Source organism: Pogoniulus pusillus, chromosome 16 (genome assembly GCF_015220805.1).
Source record: "Pogoniulus pusillus isolate bPogPus1 chromosome 16, bPogPus1.pri, whole genome shotgun sequence".
Taxonomy (NCBI): Eukaryota; Metazoa; Chordata; class Aves; order Piciformes; family Lybiidae; genus Pogoniulus; species Pogoniulus pusillus.
In genome coordinates, this window is record NC_087279.1 from 8488370 (window position 1) to 8502524 (window position 14155).

At 46.7% G+C, this 14155-nt stretch overlaps 1 protein-coding gene across 1 annotated transcript; it reads left to right on the plus strand.

Moving 5' to 3' along the window:
• Positions 1–2132: 2132 nt before the first annotated feature.
• On the plus strand, positions 2133–5602 carry GP9 (glycoprotein IX platelet). Its single transcript, XM_064156044.1, has 2 exons — positions 2133–2432; positions 4949–5602. Exon 2 carries the CDS (start codon positions 4956–4958, stop codon positions 5577–5579), a length of 624 nt encoding a protein of 207 aa, XP_064012114.1. The 5' UTR covers positions 2133–2432; positions 4949–4955; the 3' UTR covers positions 5580–5602.
• The last annotated feature ends 8553 nt before the right edge of the window (positions 5603–14155 follow it).

Below are 14155 nucleotides of genomic sequence, written 5' to 3' on the forward strand. Positions count from 1 at the left end.
TAGTAAAGAGCTTCCTCCTGATGTCCAAGCCAAAATCTATCCTGCTCTGCTTTCAAACCATCACCCCTTGTCCTAGTGCTCAAAGCCCTTCTAAACACTCCCCCCCAGCTCGCCTGTAAGTCCCTTCAGCTACTGGAAGGACACTATCAGGTCTCCCTGGAGATTTCTCTAGTTTAAAAGGAGCTTGAGGAAGACTTCTCTCTAGGTCAAAAGGATGTCATTGACAGCAATATATGACTATAACTCCTTAAAACCATCTATAAAAAATAATGGCATACTCTGCCTGAACTTGCTCTTAGCAGGGCATGTGTTTGAGCTGAACATTTATCTTTAACTTGCAGCTTTTATCCTTAACTGCAAGGAAATTGGTCATCTGCCTTCAACTATTTCTGCCTCCTATAAGCACTTGCACACAGAACGCACGAAACTGATTGGAAAGATCAAGGCCTCAAGAGAAAAGGAATCCAGAGAATCCAGAAGCTTTGAGGGAATAAGGGAGCAAGATAGGGTTGCTTTGGGACCAAGAGCCTTCAGAAACACATCCAAGAGGAGAGAGCCTCTTTCATTCACTAAAACTTCCAACAGATTCACTCAATGAAAAGTACATTTTTGGATTATAACAAGATTAGAGCAGATTAAATCCCACCACCCCCCTCCAAATTGGCTCTTAATAAATCCTCTTAAACAGAGAATCCTCATTTGGCCTACAAAAAGCTATAGCTCTAAAATCATAAATGCAAATGCCTTCTATTTCGAGCTGTGCTTCTCTCAGATGCTCCCTGCACACACTGCCCTCCACACAGAGCTGTGGGCACTGGCTCATGGTCCTCAACACACCTAGCAGACTCAGGCACTTGGCCCGAGCAGCTATTTCTTCAGCCACATGTGACAGCAGCCAGAGGAATGTGGGAGCACCTTTGTGAGGACTGCCCAAGCACAGAGCTTGGACAGGGACTCCAGAGGACTCCAAATGTTTTGTATCTGTTTTGGTGCAGAAAGATGCAGCATTTGATTGCATCATACACTGGCTGCACGAAGAAAAGTGTAACCAGCAGGTCAAAGGAGGTTCTTCTCCCACTCTACTGGAACATGTCTGGAATGTTGTGTCCAGGTCTGGGCTCCCCAGTTCAGGAGAGACAGGGAACTAGCAGAGAGTCCAGCAGAGGCTACAAGGATGCTGAAGGGCCTGGAGCAGCTCTGGAGGAAGAAAGGCTGAGTGCCCTGGGGCTGTTAAGCCTGGAGAAGAGCAACCCCAGAGGGGATCTGATCAATGCTCAGCAAAAGCTAATGGGTTGGGAAGCAAGAGGATGGGGCCAGACTCTTCTCAGTAGTGCCCAGTGACAGACAAGGCACAATGTGCACAAACTGGAACCCAGGAGGTTCCATCTGAACAAGAGGAGGAACTTGTTTGGTGTGAAGGTGCTGAAGTCCTGGAGCAGGCTGCCCAGAGAGGTTGTGGAGTCTCCTTCTCTGGAGAGACTCCAAACCCATCTGGGCATTGTAGTCCTGGGCAAGTTGCTGTGGTTGCCCCTGCTTTAGCAGGGAGGTTGGTCTAGATGATCCCCAGAGGTGCCTCCCAACCCCCACCATGCTGGCATTCTAGAATTCTATAATAATATTCCAGAAGACATCACAAAAAGCAAACCAGGAACTGATCCATGCACACATACCTCCCGTTCATGCCCACCCAACTGCTGGAGTCCTCCTGGCTCAGGTACTTCTGCACTGCACCACAGTGCCTACACTGCGAACTTCTGCACAGGAATAGGCTTTCCAAGTCCCTGGGCATCACAGAAACTTTCCTTTCTTTTGTTGAATTAAATACAGGGTGGTCTGGTTGCCTTTGCACCACTACTGCAACATAACAGCATTAATACTTCTTTACCCCTTGAAGATCTCATCTTATTACCACAAAGTCCTTTTGACACTGCTGTGTGTTTTGACACATTTTGCTCAGTCAGTGGTAAACTAAATAGCAAACACTCCTGCCTGGCACTGAAGCAGCATAACCCTACTCCTGGGCTGACTTCAGTTGCCTTGTATCTGGCTTGGGCTTGCATGTGCTAGTAGCTGAAGGTCAATTATCACAGCTATGGGGGAAAAAAACATTAGATTTCAGATGAGTTGTTTAAAGTTTTTCAGACATTGTCAAGTTTAAGGAGGAAAATATATAAGCAGTTAAGAAAAAAGGAAGTCCAAAGCACTTCCTCTTGCCTGCCAGAAGATACAGAAATGCCCCAAGCACTATGTGCCATGGCAGATATCAACCATATATAGCAACTCCCAAGGGAAGGCTTTCTTTTTATGCACAGGAAGAAACTCATCTTCTTGAACACATTTCCTTAGTGACTCCTTCAAAAGCCAGCTCCAGTCCTCTATGTACTCCAACACTGATCAAGCAGAGGAGAAGGATCAAGGGGGAAGAAATAAAGGTAAGTAGCAGTCAGTCAGGTGCCTCACCAACTGTTTCTGTCTGCATTGTGACCACAGTTCTTACTTCTATTTAATGTCTAATTCCTCATTTATGTATTCTATTCTATATTACATCAGCTCTATAGCTATTACTTAACTGTTTTTCAGCCAGATGACACAGTCTGTCCTTTTAAGATGTTTGCTTTTGACCAAAAAAACCCACCAAGCTCAACCCAGATGCCTTGAAGGATGAGTATCTGGATTCAGACCAAAGATGTTCACATTAGCAAACACATAGGAGACTTAAGATTAATATTCCATCTTCTCTGTCTCTGTCCCTGCTGACTGCAGTGGGGTTGGACAACATGACCTTTGAGAATCCCTTCCAAGCTGATGCAACCTGTGCTGCTGTGTGTGAAGTTTATGATTTTATGTAGCATTAATCCAATTTCAAAGACAGGAATTTATTTAGGCATCTAAAGGGGTCTAAACAATTATTTGGGAAAGCTAAATTACAGAATCTTTGTAAGTAAATGGAAGGAAATTGACTTAAAACAAAAATCAATTTCTTCCCCCTATAGTTTTAGTCTTTATTAAACTAAACTTCCTGGAGGAAAAAAGAGGAATAGATTCAGCTTATTTTATTTTTTTTAAAGGGAAACTTGGTAATTTTTTAAGTTCTAAAATATCTCTGCACTTGAAAACATCCTTTTCAACATTCCTCTCCCTCCCCAAAAGTCCATTCTAATTTAGTATAATTTAAGTTCCCTATCACCTTATAAAGTAAAAAAGGTTTTTACCTACTATTTGTTGGTTTTAATAAGTCTGTTCCACCTGCTGCCTAATTTCTCAGGCTTTGTCCAGTCCAACTTAAAAGGATACTCAAAGTGCTCCTAATTTTGCCTGCAAACAAAGCCATACAACCCTTGCCACCTTCTTCAGTTAGAAGAGGAATTTCTTTAAGTGGATTAAAAACTCCAACACATTTTACAGTATCTGCCATTCTCCAAGGCAATGCCCAGGTAGTTTTGGTTCAATGCTTACTTATCTATTTTAATTTTGAGATGCATTAAAATAATGAAGAGAGATGGTTTCAGGATTGGAAATTCCCCAAGCTGTGCAAGGGAGTTTGTATTTCAAATTCCAACCTCCTCTCAAGGCTAACTGTGGATTTGTAAATGCAGAGAGCAGCAGGAAATACAGGCAAGGAACAGCTTTAGGAGTTTTTAAGTGCCAGGCAGAAGGGACTGAGATGGAAATCCCATGGGATCCACTCTCTAGACATAGCAAAAGGGATAATTACCTGCTAGCCCAAAGCATGAGTATTGAATTGCTAAAAGATAAGCTATACCAGATAGGCAAACCTCCCAAATCTCTCTTCATCCAAACCTTAAGCTCTGTGTTCACAGAGATGTATGAAGCTACAAGGCAGTGTGTGTGGGGAGGGGGGGGAGGAAATAAAATCAACTTTTTGCCAAAGAAAAAAAATGTACTTCCTGGTTGGAATTTTCATGCTTGCAGAAAGAAGATTTTTAGCCATTCAGTCTCTTAAGCTCAGTTTTGAAAATTGACTTCAAAATATTTTAACACTAGACCTATGAAAACAGAACCAAAATGTTTCCCTAAAATTAAGTTAGCTTTTACCATCAAGGTGACATGTACAAAGGTTGGATCAGGAGATCTTTGGGGTCTCTTCTAACCTGGAATTGACCAATTATGTGTGATTTATCATCAAGGTGACACTTGCCATCAGAGCTGTACTTTACCATCGAGGTGATCTCACAATACTACCTTGTGAGAGCTAAAGATCACAGGATGTTAGGGGTTGGAAGGGACCTCTGGAGATCTTCCAGTCCAACCCCCTGCCAGAGCAGGACCAGAGAATCTAGCATAGGTTGCGCAGAACTTGAAAGTCTCTAGAGGAGATTCCACAACCTCTCTAGGAAGTCTGATCCTTACAGTAAAAAACCCTCTTCCTCCTGTTGAGGCAGAACTTCTTGTGCTACCGTTTACATCCCTTGGCCTTTGTCCTATGCCAGGGCACAAGTGAGCAGAGGCCGTCCCTGTCCCTTCCTTCCTGACCCCCAGCCCTCAGATATATATAGACATTGATCAGATCCCCTCTCTGCCTTCTCCTCTCCAGCCTAACCAGCCCCAGGGCTCTCAGCCTTTCCTCACCAAGCAGTGCTCCAGTCCCCTAAACATCCTTGTAGCCCTCCACTGGACTCCCTCAATCAGTCCTCTGTTCCTCTTTAACTGTAGAGCCTAGAAATGAATGCAGTATTCCAAGTGTGGCCTCCCTAGAGCAGAGTGGAGGGGGAGGAGAACCTCCCACAATCTGCTGGATACGCTCCTCCTAATGCACCCCAGGATGCCATTGGCCTTCTTGGCCACATTGTGTCCCATGGATGGTTTGCTGTCCTCTGAACCCCAAAGCCTCATGAGTAACCCTGAAACAGCTGTGTTGCAGTTGTGCTAATATGTACAAATGTGTTAATTCATCACACCTAGCAGACTCTTCTTCTTCTCTGGATAGCTGAAGCATGAAGACAGCACTCATGGCCCTGGTGGGATTTTGTGTCTCGTTGCTGCTGGCTATGGCCCTAGGAGAAGCCTGCCCTCCCTCCTGCAGTTGCAAGTTCCTGGGAGACAGGAAGGGTTTGCAGGTTGACTGCAGCTCGCAGGGGCTGAGGGAAGTGCCTGCCCTGCCCATTGACACCAAGAGGCTTTATCTGCAGAACAACAGCCTGACCACACTTCCTCCCGGTGCCCTGGACAGCCTGAACAGCCTAGAGGAGGTGAAAGTGTTTGACAACCCTTGGAACTGTGACTGTCATATCCTGTACCTAAAACTTTGGTTGGAAGATGTCTCTGCACCCTCTCTTGCAAATGTCAGGTGTGCAAGCCCAGATCCCATGAGGATGAAGCCCTTAGTGCAGCTGACTGGGAATGAGCTGGGGGGCTGTAAGAAGCTTCTTCCCATCAAGTGTCTTGAGTTCTTTTGGCGAGACCTCGGTTTAATTGCTGGAGCAATATTTACACTGATTTTAGTAGCGTGGGCTCTGAAATTCTCCAAAAAGCTGCTCTGCCAAGTGAAGCTAAGTCCATGCAACTCTCGGAGCTACCTGCTGGGGAGGCACACCTCCAAAACCTACAAGATCCTGTGAGCTGTTCCTCAGAACGAGGTCAGACGGAAACACCAAACTATTCCACAAGCAAAAAGAAAATGCAGTGCCACCGGCAGCCGCGCAAGCCACCGGCAGCCGCGCAAGCCACCGGCAGCCGCGCAAGCCACCGGCAGCCGCGCAAGCCACCGGCAGCCGCGCAAGCCACCGGCAGCCGCGCAAGCCACCGGCAGCCGCGCAAGCCACCGGCAGCCGCGCAAGCCACCGGCAGCCGCGCAAGCCACCGGCAGCCGCGCAAGCCACCGGCAGCGCCGCGTCAGTGCTGCCACCCCGTGTTTAATTGTCGGTACTGCAGCTGTGTGTTGGGAACCTCTCCCCTCAGGCACACATCTCTGCTACTCAAAATTCATCTGCCCGAGCAGCTCAGCCAGATCAAAAGCTGCCAACGCCTTAAGGAATCGGACATATCTCATCTCAGACAACACCAGGAGAGACTCCCAATGGGAATAGCAATATCTGCACCCTTAAATCATTGACACTTAAAGAGCACTTTGAAGGTTTCTTTCACTGACTCCCTTAGCAGAAAACACCAAAAATACCATGAAAATACACGTTAGACATTGTAAAAAGCTGCCTAAAATATACCAAAGTGGAAACCAAGCAGGTAAGACAACAAAAATACCAACCTGGGTAACAGATGCAAATGCAGGAAGAGATCCAAGGGGAAAAGAGCATTTTTCAAGCAACAAGGTTCATGACAGAGAAGAAAGATCTTAGAGACAGAAACAGACACCCTGATAAAAAATGGATAGCAATAAATCTTTAAAAGCAAAAGGGTACAAGGCAGCGGAATTCAAAACGCCTCGGCAGGAAAGCAGGGATGATCCAGGGCGCACCCAAGAAAAAGTGTGACTCACCACAAGCAGGAGACTCCTCTCTGGCTGCCTCTGCCGCTTCCATAGCCGCACCTGCCTGATCCTCGCCCACTCAGCTGCGCACAAAGGAAGACATCTCATTACTCCTCAGCCCTGAAGCAACTTTAACACAGTAGCACCGTGTGCTGGCATGGCTCAGAGGGCTCCTTCCTTGGCACAAGCACTGCTGTTGCTTGCTGGAGGAACGTGCCGGCAGGACCCCCTTGGACTCCCTCCTCAAACGGTTCCCTTCGTCAACTCCCTGAGGCAGCCCCTTTGAAAGTTAGATCCCTCCCCTTGGCTGGGCGAGCCACCCTCGAGGTCATTGGATACACCTGTGGCTGCCCCAGCTCATCAGCAGCCTCATTGCCTACACCTGGGGTGCTCAAGCCACAGGTGGTGTCCATCAGAAGCACAGGCTGTGGCCAAAGCCCTCGGGCACATCACCCCCGCTCTAATAAACTCAATTCATCACCTGTTTGGTGTCGGTTTGCCTTTATCTACTCAAAGGAAATTATTTGAGTCTTAGCATGACCTGCCCTGCTGACCAGGGTTGATACAGCACAACCAGATAGTGGCACCTCTGTAATCCCTATGCACCTCTACAGCCCCTACACACTCCTAGACACCCCTACACAGCCCTTAGACTGGCCCCTACTGTGCCAGTAACCCTTATACACTCACATACACCTTGGTAGCTGCCCCTACATAGCTTATAGCCCCTATAAGCCCCTATAGCCACCCCCCCCCCCCCCCAAATTGGCATAATAGGCACTATACACATCCACAGAGAGGAGACAGCAACAACAACAACAAAAGAGACAGCACTAAAACAGACCTAAACATTCCTATAGACTCCATATACCTCTACAGCTGACTCTACATCTCTACGAGGACAGGCTATGAGAGTTGGGGCTCTTCAGCATGGAGAAGAGAAGGCTTTGAGGAGATCTTGTAATGGCTTCCAGTATCTAAAGAGGGAGCTCCTCAGGGGTCTGTCCTGGGTCCACTTCCATCCAGAATGAGCTCATCAGGCTTGTGAGCAGTGTGCCAGTGCAAACAGCACGAGGTTCCACAAGTCAAAGTGTAAGGTCCTGCAGCTGTGTTGAGCCAGCCCCAGGCACATATCCAGGATAGATGCAGAGTGGCTTATGAGTAGCCCTGAAGAAAAAGTCTTGAGCATGTTGATTGGTGAGAAGCTCACCATGAGCTGGCAGTGCCCTCATGCAGCCCAGAAGGCAACTGTGTGCTGGGCTGCAGCGAGAGGAGCATGGCCAGCAGGGCAAAAGAGGGGGTTCTGCCTCTTTACTCTCTTCTGCTGAGACCTCACTTCAAATATTGAGTTCAGTTCTGGTCTCTTGAGTATAAGAAGGGCATAGAAATGTTGGAGCATGTCTAGAGGAGGCCATAAAGATGATGCAGGGGCTGGAGAACAGGCTGAGGGAGCTTGTTCAGCCTAGAGAGAAGACTCTGAGGCAACCTTATAGCTGCTTTCCAATACTTGAAGGGATCCTAGAGGAAGGCTGCAGAGGGACTTTTCATAAGAGTGTCCAGTGATAGGACAAGAGGAAATGGTTTTAAGCTGGAGTATCCTGTCCCGTTCTGGGGTCCCCAGTTCAAAAGAGACAGGAATAAACTACATGGAATCCAACAGAAGCCACGAGGATGATGAAGGGACCAGAATATGTGCGATGAGGAAAGGCTGAGAGCCCTGGAGCTGTTCAGTCTGGAGAAGAGCCTGAGAGGGCATGTTCTCAATGTTTACAAGCATCTGCAGGGTGGGTGTCAAGAAGAAGGGACCAGTTTCTTCAGTGGTGCCCCACAACAGAAGGGGCAATGGATACAAACTGGAACGCAGGAAGTTCCACCTCAACATCAGGAAAAACTTCGCTGTGAGGGTGCTGGAGCCCTGCAGCAGACTGCCCAGAGACCCTCCTCTGCCCTTGGAGTCTCCTCTGGGGACTTGCAAGACCTGCCTGGATGTGTTCCTGTGTAGCCTGCCCTGGGTGATCCTGCTCTGGCAGGGGTGTAGTACACTCGATGATCTCTGCTGGTCCCTTCCAGTCCCTGCCACTCTGTGGTTCTCTTGCACTTGTATGCTGTGATTTACATCTGAATTACACGAGTTTACTTCCCACCTGAAATGGCTACACTGAAAAATTAACAATTCCTCTCCAGTGAATCCATCATACTCCTTGCTGACCTTAGGAAAGCTGTTTATCTCGATGCTTCTGCTCTTCAGAACACAACACAAACCCATTTTCGAAAGCACTTAGTGGCTGTTGCTAGAAGCCATGTAAATATTTTGCTATTACAATGACTTCAATTAGATGTAGATTACACTCAATAATGGGTGTGGGACAACAAATAGCTTTAGTTGCATAAGAGCCACATGGCTGCTAATTATACCAAACTCTTTCCCGGGGGGCATTTGCTGTAGCCCTCAGAATGCCTTCCCCAGTGGCACAGTCCCCATTTATCCGAACGACTGCTCCTGGGCAGCAGCACTGATGTGACTTCAGCAAGCACACTTCAGCTACTGACTGGTGAGGCAAGCTCATTTTAGGCAAGATAAATGTGAGGTACCTGACAGGAGTTGGTTCTGATTTCGTTTGGCTTAGCTTACTGCTTTTGTGTTTGATCACCGAGCACCCAGTCCTTTAACATGCCATAGCCATTAAAGCTAATTAGCACTGGTCTACACAGGTACAACCTCTGGGAAAAGTGGGTCGAGTCCTCTTCCTTCTGAAGAGTACTAAGAAATAGGAAATCCAGAGCATTCATCACAGTCCAGGAGAAAAAGAAATCATGCCAAGCCCTCTCCTAAACAGCCTTGTTCTATGGGGAAGGAAGTGCCAGCAGGGTTGGACTGCAGGCTCTCTCTTCCTCCTTAAATCATTTTTTCTTGTCTTCTCTTCAGGGCTCAAGAAAATGTTTGCCTCTGATACTAATAACTTATTTTTTAGCTAGGATATTTGTACTGGATATAAAGAACACACGTTAAACACTGATGATAATGAAACACTGGCCCAGCTTGCCTAGAGAGGTGGAAGAACCATTCCAAGTCGTTTGTGGCTCTGAGCAACCTGCTCTAGTTGCAGATGTCCCTACTGACTGCAGTGGGACTGGACCGGATGAACTTTAAAGGTCTCATGCAAACCAAACCAGTCTGTGATTTGATGATACTATGATCAGATTCATACAGAGTCTCTTATGACCATGGAGAAGGACCTTGGAACCATGGACCAGTTACATAAAATCTGTCTTTGCAACCTGTTCCTATTGGAAGCAGTGGAAGAAGGTGACAATCCCCATGCCATTAAAGGTTGCCTTCCAGACAGCAGAGTGTGTGTATTTGACTTTACTGAGCTTGCAAGGCAATGGCAAAAAGAGGATAACTTAATTTTCGGATAGTCTTACTAAAAGCTGAGTTACCAGAGAGGCTAAAACTAAAACTAAAATAGCAGCAATTAGTGCAGTCCGTGAAAGAACACAAATTATGCATAACAACCTCAGGCCCCTGGAGTGATTCCTTCAACTGTAGCAACAGCTTCCTTGGACATACAGCTCCGAAAATGGAACCACATTGCCACCGAGTGGCTGCTTGAAAGCCGCCGGGGAGTGACCTCCCTCGAAGCCTGCCACTCGTTCACACAAAGACCTCAGTAATGGGATGTGACAGTGATTCTCCAAACAAGCCACCGACTACTGCCAGCTTTTCCCAGAGTTTTCATACAGCCCTTGTGTATGAACTGTCAGATGTCACAAGTGGTAAATCATTTTCTATTGGCAGAAGCCTGCAATGCCTACTTTTGGACACTGAGCAACACAAATCCCATTTGCTTTCTTTGCTGTGATCAATCATCTTTAGACTTGCCTTGGGTTTTCTGCTACCACGGCTCCATCCTTATATTAAAGCTTGACGTAGGTTTCCCTCTGCTTTCTGAAAGCTGTGATGAACTTCAACGCGAAGGCAACTCTGATGAATCGCTTTGGTACTGCGACTTCACCCTAACAAAGTGCAATAAAATGAGGCAGAAAGAAATCAATAATGAAAACAACATTCACGTTTTTAATTAAGTAAACCAAAACAACATAATGACCTATTAGAAAAAACAATTTACATCAAGGAATCAAAACTAAATAATGACACTTACAAAATCATTTCAATTAGGGAACCAAAATGAAATCATGAAATCAAAGCACACAGCACTCAGTGGTTGGCTTTCCCCACTACCATTCCTGCCCTGGTTCTGAAAGTCAGGCAGATCTTTCAGTGCTAGTTTTCTAAAAAGAATAAAGCCTCAACAAAACAAATCAAGAAAGGAAAAAGAAAGGGGAGGAGAGGAGAGGAGAGGAGAGGAGAGGAGAGGAGAGGAGAGGAGAGGAGAGGAGAGGAGAGGAGAGGAGAGGAGAGGAGAGGAGAGGAGAGGAGAGGAGAGGAGAGGAGAGGAGAGGAGAGGAGAGGAGAGGGAGAGGAGAGGAGAGGAGAGGAGAGGAGAGGAGAGGAGAGGAGAGGAGAGGAGAGGAGAGGAGAGGAGAGGAGAGGAGAGGAGAGGAGAGGAGAGGAGAGGAGAGGAGAGGAGAGGAGAGGAGAGGAGAGGAGAGGAGAGGAGAGGAGAGGAGAGGAGAGGAGAGGAGAGGAGAGGAGAGGAGAGGAGAGGAGAGGAGAGGAGAGGAGAGGAGAGGAGAGGAGAGGAGAGGAGAGGAGAGGGGAGGAGAGGGGAGGAGAGGGGAGGGGAGGGGGGGGGGGGGGAGGGGGGGGGAGGGGAGGGGAGGGGAGGGGAGGGGAGGGGAGGGGAGGGGAGGGGAGGGGAGGGGAGGGGAGGGGAGGGGAGGGGAGGGGAGGGGAGGGGAGGGGAGGGGAAGGAGAGGGGAGGGGAGGGGAGGGGAGGGGAGGGGAAGGAGAGGGGAGGGGAGGGGAGGGGGATGGAGGGGAAGGAGAGGGGGAGGGGGATGGAGGGGAAGGAGAGGGGGAGGGGGATGGAGGGGAAGGAGAGGGGCATGGAGGGGAAGGAGAGGGGGATGGAGGGAGGAGAAGGGAGAAGGGACAGGAGAGGGGGATGGAGGAGAAGGAGAGGGGGATGGAGGGAGGAGAAGGGAGAAGGGATAGGAGAGGGGAAGGAAGTGATTTTAAATCCTGTTAGTTGCCATCAATAAAACAAGACATAGTGTTCTATATCTTTCAAATTCAGAAATGATGGTCTGCTGTTCCTGTTCTGCATAAAACTACACAAGTTTGTGGTTTGTTTTTTTTGAGGTAAAGATTCTTAACATTTCTTCCTCCTGCAGTCAGTGGACTTCAGGTCAATGGACTTTGAAGAACCATGTGATGGAAAAGAACACATTCATGTTACAGGAGGAAGTTTCACAATTACAGCAACTTTCAGCCAAGGAGCTTAAAGTTTTATGGAGGTGGTGGCTGAGTGCACACTGCTATGTCAAGACATCAATTCTAGGCCTCTCAGCCTGATTGCTGGTCAACACAAACAAACCATTCCAGCCAAAATGTCCCACCAGCCTAGCTGAACAGGCTCTATTTACTAGACAAAGAGTTACCAGTGAGAATCCAAGTGCTGATACCAGGCAAACTAGCACAGGTACCTGCAGAGAAGTGAGAGCTGAGCACTCTTCTGTTTGTGTTCAGAATATCTGGTTTATTTTAGAGTCCTCAACACAAGGACACAGATCTGTTGGAGAGGATCCAGAGGAGGACCACAAAAGATGATCAGAAGACTGGAGCATTTCTCTTGCAAGGACAGGCTGAGGGAGATGGGACTGTTCAGACTGGAGAGGAGAAGGCTTTGGGGAGACTTTAGAACAGCTTTCCAGTACCTGAAGGTGGCTACAGCAGAGCTGGGAAGCGACTGATTACAAGGGCATATGGTGATAGGATAAAGGACAATGGTTTGAAACTAGAGCAAGGTAGATTTAGATTGGACTTTAGGAAGAAGCTCTGTGAGGGTGGTGATACACCAGAAAAGGTTGCCCAGAGAACTTGTGGAAGTTCCAAGCCTGGAAGTGTTCAAAGGCAGGTTGGATGGGGCCTTGAGCAAGGCACTCTAAGTGGAGATGTCCCTGCCCCACGGCAAGGGGGGTTGGAACTAGACGATCACTAAGGTCCCTTCCAACCCAAACCATTCTGCAATTCTATGATACACAGCACACATGGGATGTGTTTGCTCCTTCATCATAGTAGCCAATGCTCAGAAAATATTTATTCCTGGATATTTACTTTACTTTTGACCTCTTCTTAGAATCACAGAATCATAGAATCAAGCAGGCTGGAAGAGACCTCCAAGATCATCCAGTCCAACCTATCCCCCAGCCCTAGCCAGTCAACTAGACCATGGCACTAAGTGCCTCATCCAGTCCCTTCTTGAACACCTCTCTACAACACTGTTAAAATATTGAGACCCTTTTGGTCATAGTGAACAGTGCTGTAAAAAAATCCAGAGCAAAACAAAAGAGTTTCTGTTCTAATATGGACTAGGACAGATTGAAGAACCTACAGCTGCACTGTGAAGAAATGTTTGCAGTCTGAGAAAAACAAACAACCAAACAACCAAAACCTACTGAAACAACAAACCACCAAAACAATAAAAAGTGAAACAAATTAAGTTTGGTTGTATTTTCCCAACACATTATATCAAAACTCTGGGGAAAATGGAATGTGCAGTTGAAGTGAAGCTTTGCTGGATGCATTTCAGTTCCATCTTCTAGGTACAGCAGAAATAATTATTTGTAGGCTATTTTATGGCTTTATTCAAGTCACAAAGCCAAAGCAGCTGTTGTCAGGAAGTTAGAAAGCAAGGCAAGGCTTCACTTGGGAAATCTCTATGCAAACTCTTTAGTCCAGCACTAATCCTAATGGCACTGCAGGAAGAAAAAGGGACATTTTGGTTTTTGAACCTCGTGTGAAGGCATTTCAGATTTCACACAAGAGAAGCAGAAGCAATAACAGCATAAAAACGAAAAAACAGTGTGAAAAATAAGTTATTCACAGCCACTACTTAACGCATGTACACTATTCAGAAGGAGCAGAGATGCTTCAAATGAAGACACCAAACATGAACTCATGTTGAGGAAAAAAAATAAGCCTTTTAAAACTGTAAACAGAAGAGAAAATCTTTTGAAAACCAAATACACAGTTGTAGAGAAATGATACAGCAAACTTCTTTTATCAACAGAAGGATGAACAGATCAAGAACTCTCAGAATGTGAGCACTGCCATGGGATGAGAGGCATTAGCTGTAGGATATTTGGCTATTTGAGCACAAGACTTCTGAGGAGTAGCCAGGGGACCTGAGGTTGTTTAGCCTGGAGAAAAGAAGGCTATGGGGAGACCTCATTGTTCAACCGAAGTGTAATCGAAGGCTCTTGGTTTCCAGGGACAATTTTGGTGGTTAGTCTACAGACACACTTCAATTATTAAGGATGAATGCTTGATATTGCAGAGAATTACAGAAAGAGAGTCACTGCTTGGTTACAAAACCTCACTTTGAACCCCCTGCTCCTTCAAACAGAGCTGCAAGAGCTTGGGGAATATATCTAAGAAATCCCCCTTGTAGTTTGTCAGTGTTTCAGCTGAGATGCCTCTATATGTTTATTTAGAAGGACAGAAGTTAATTATTTCCCTTTTTCAACTTCAAAACTCAAGCAGCTGCTTTGAAATACAACACAGTCTCACCACCCCAGTTCCCA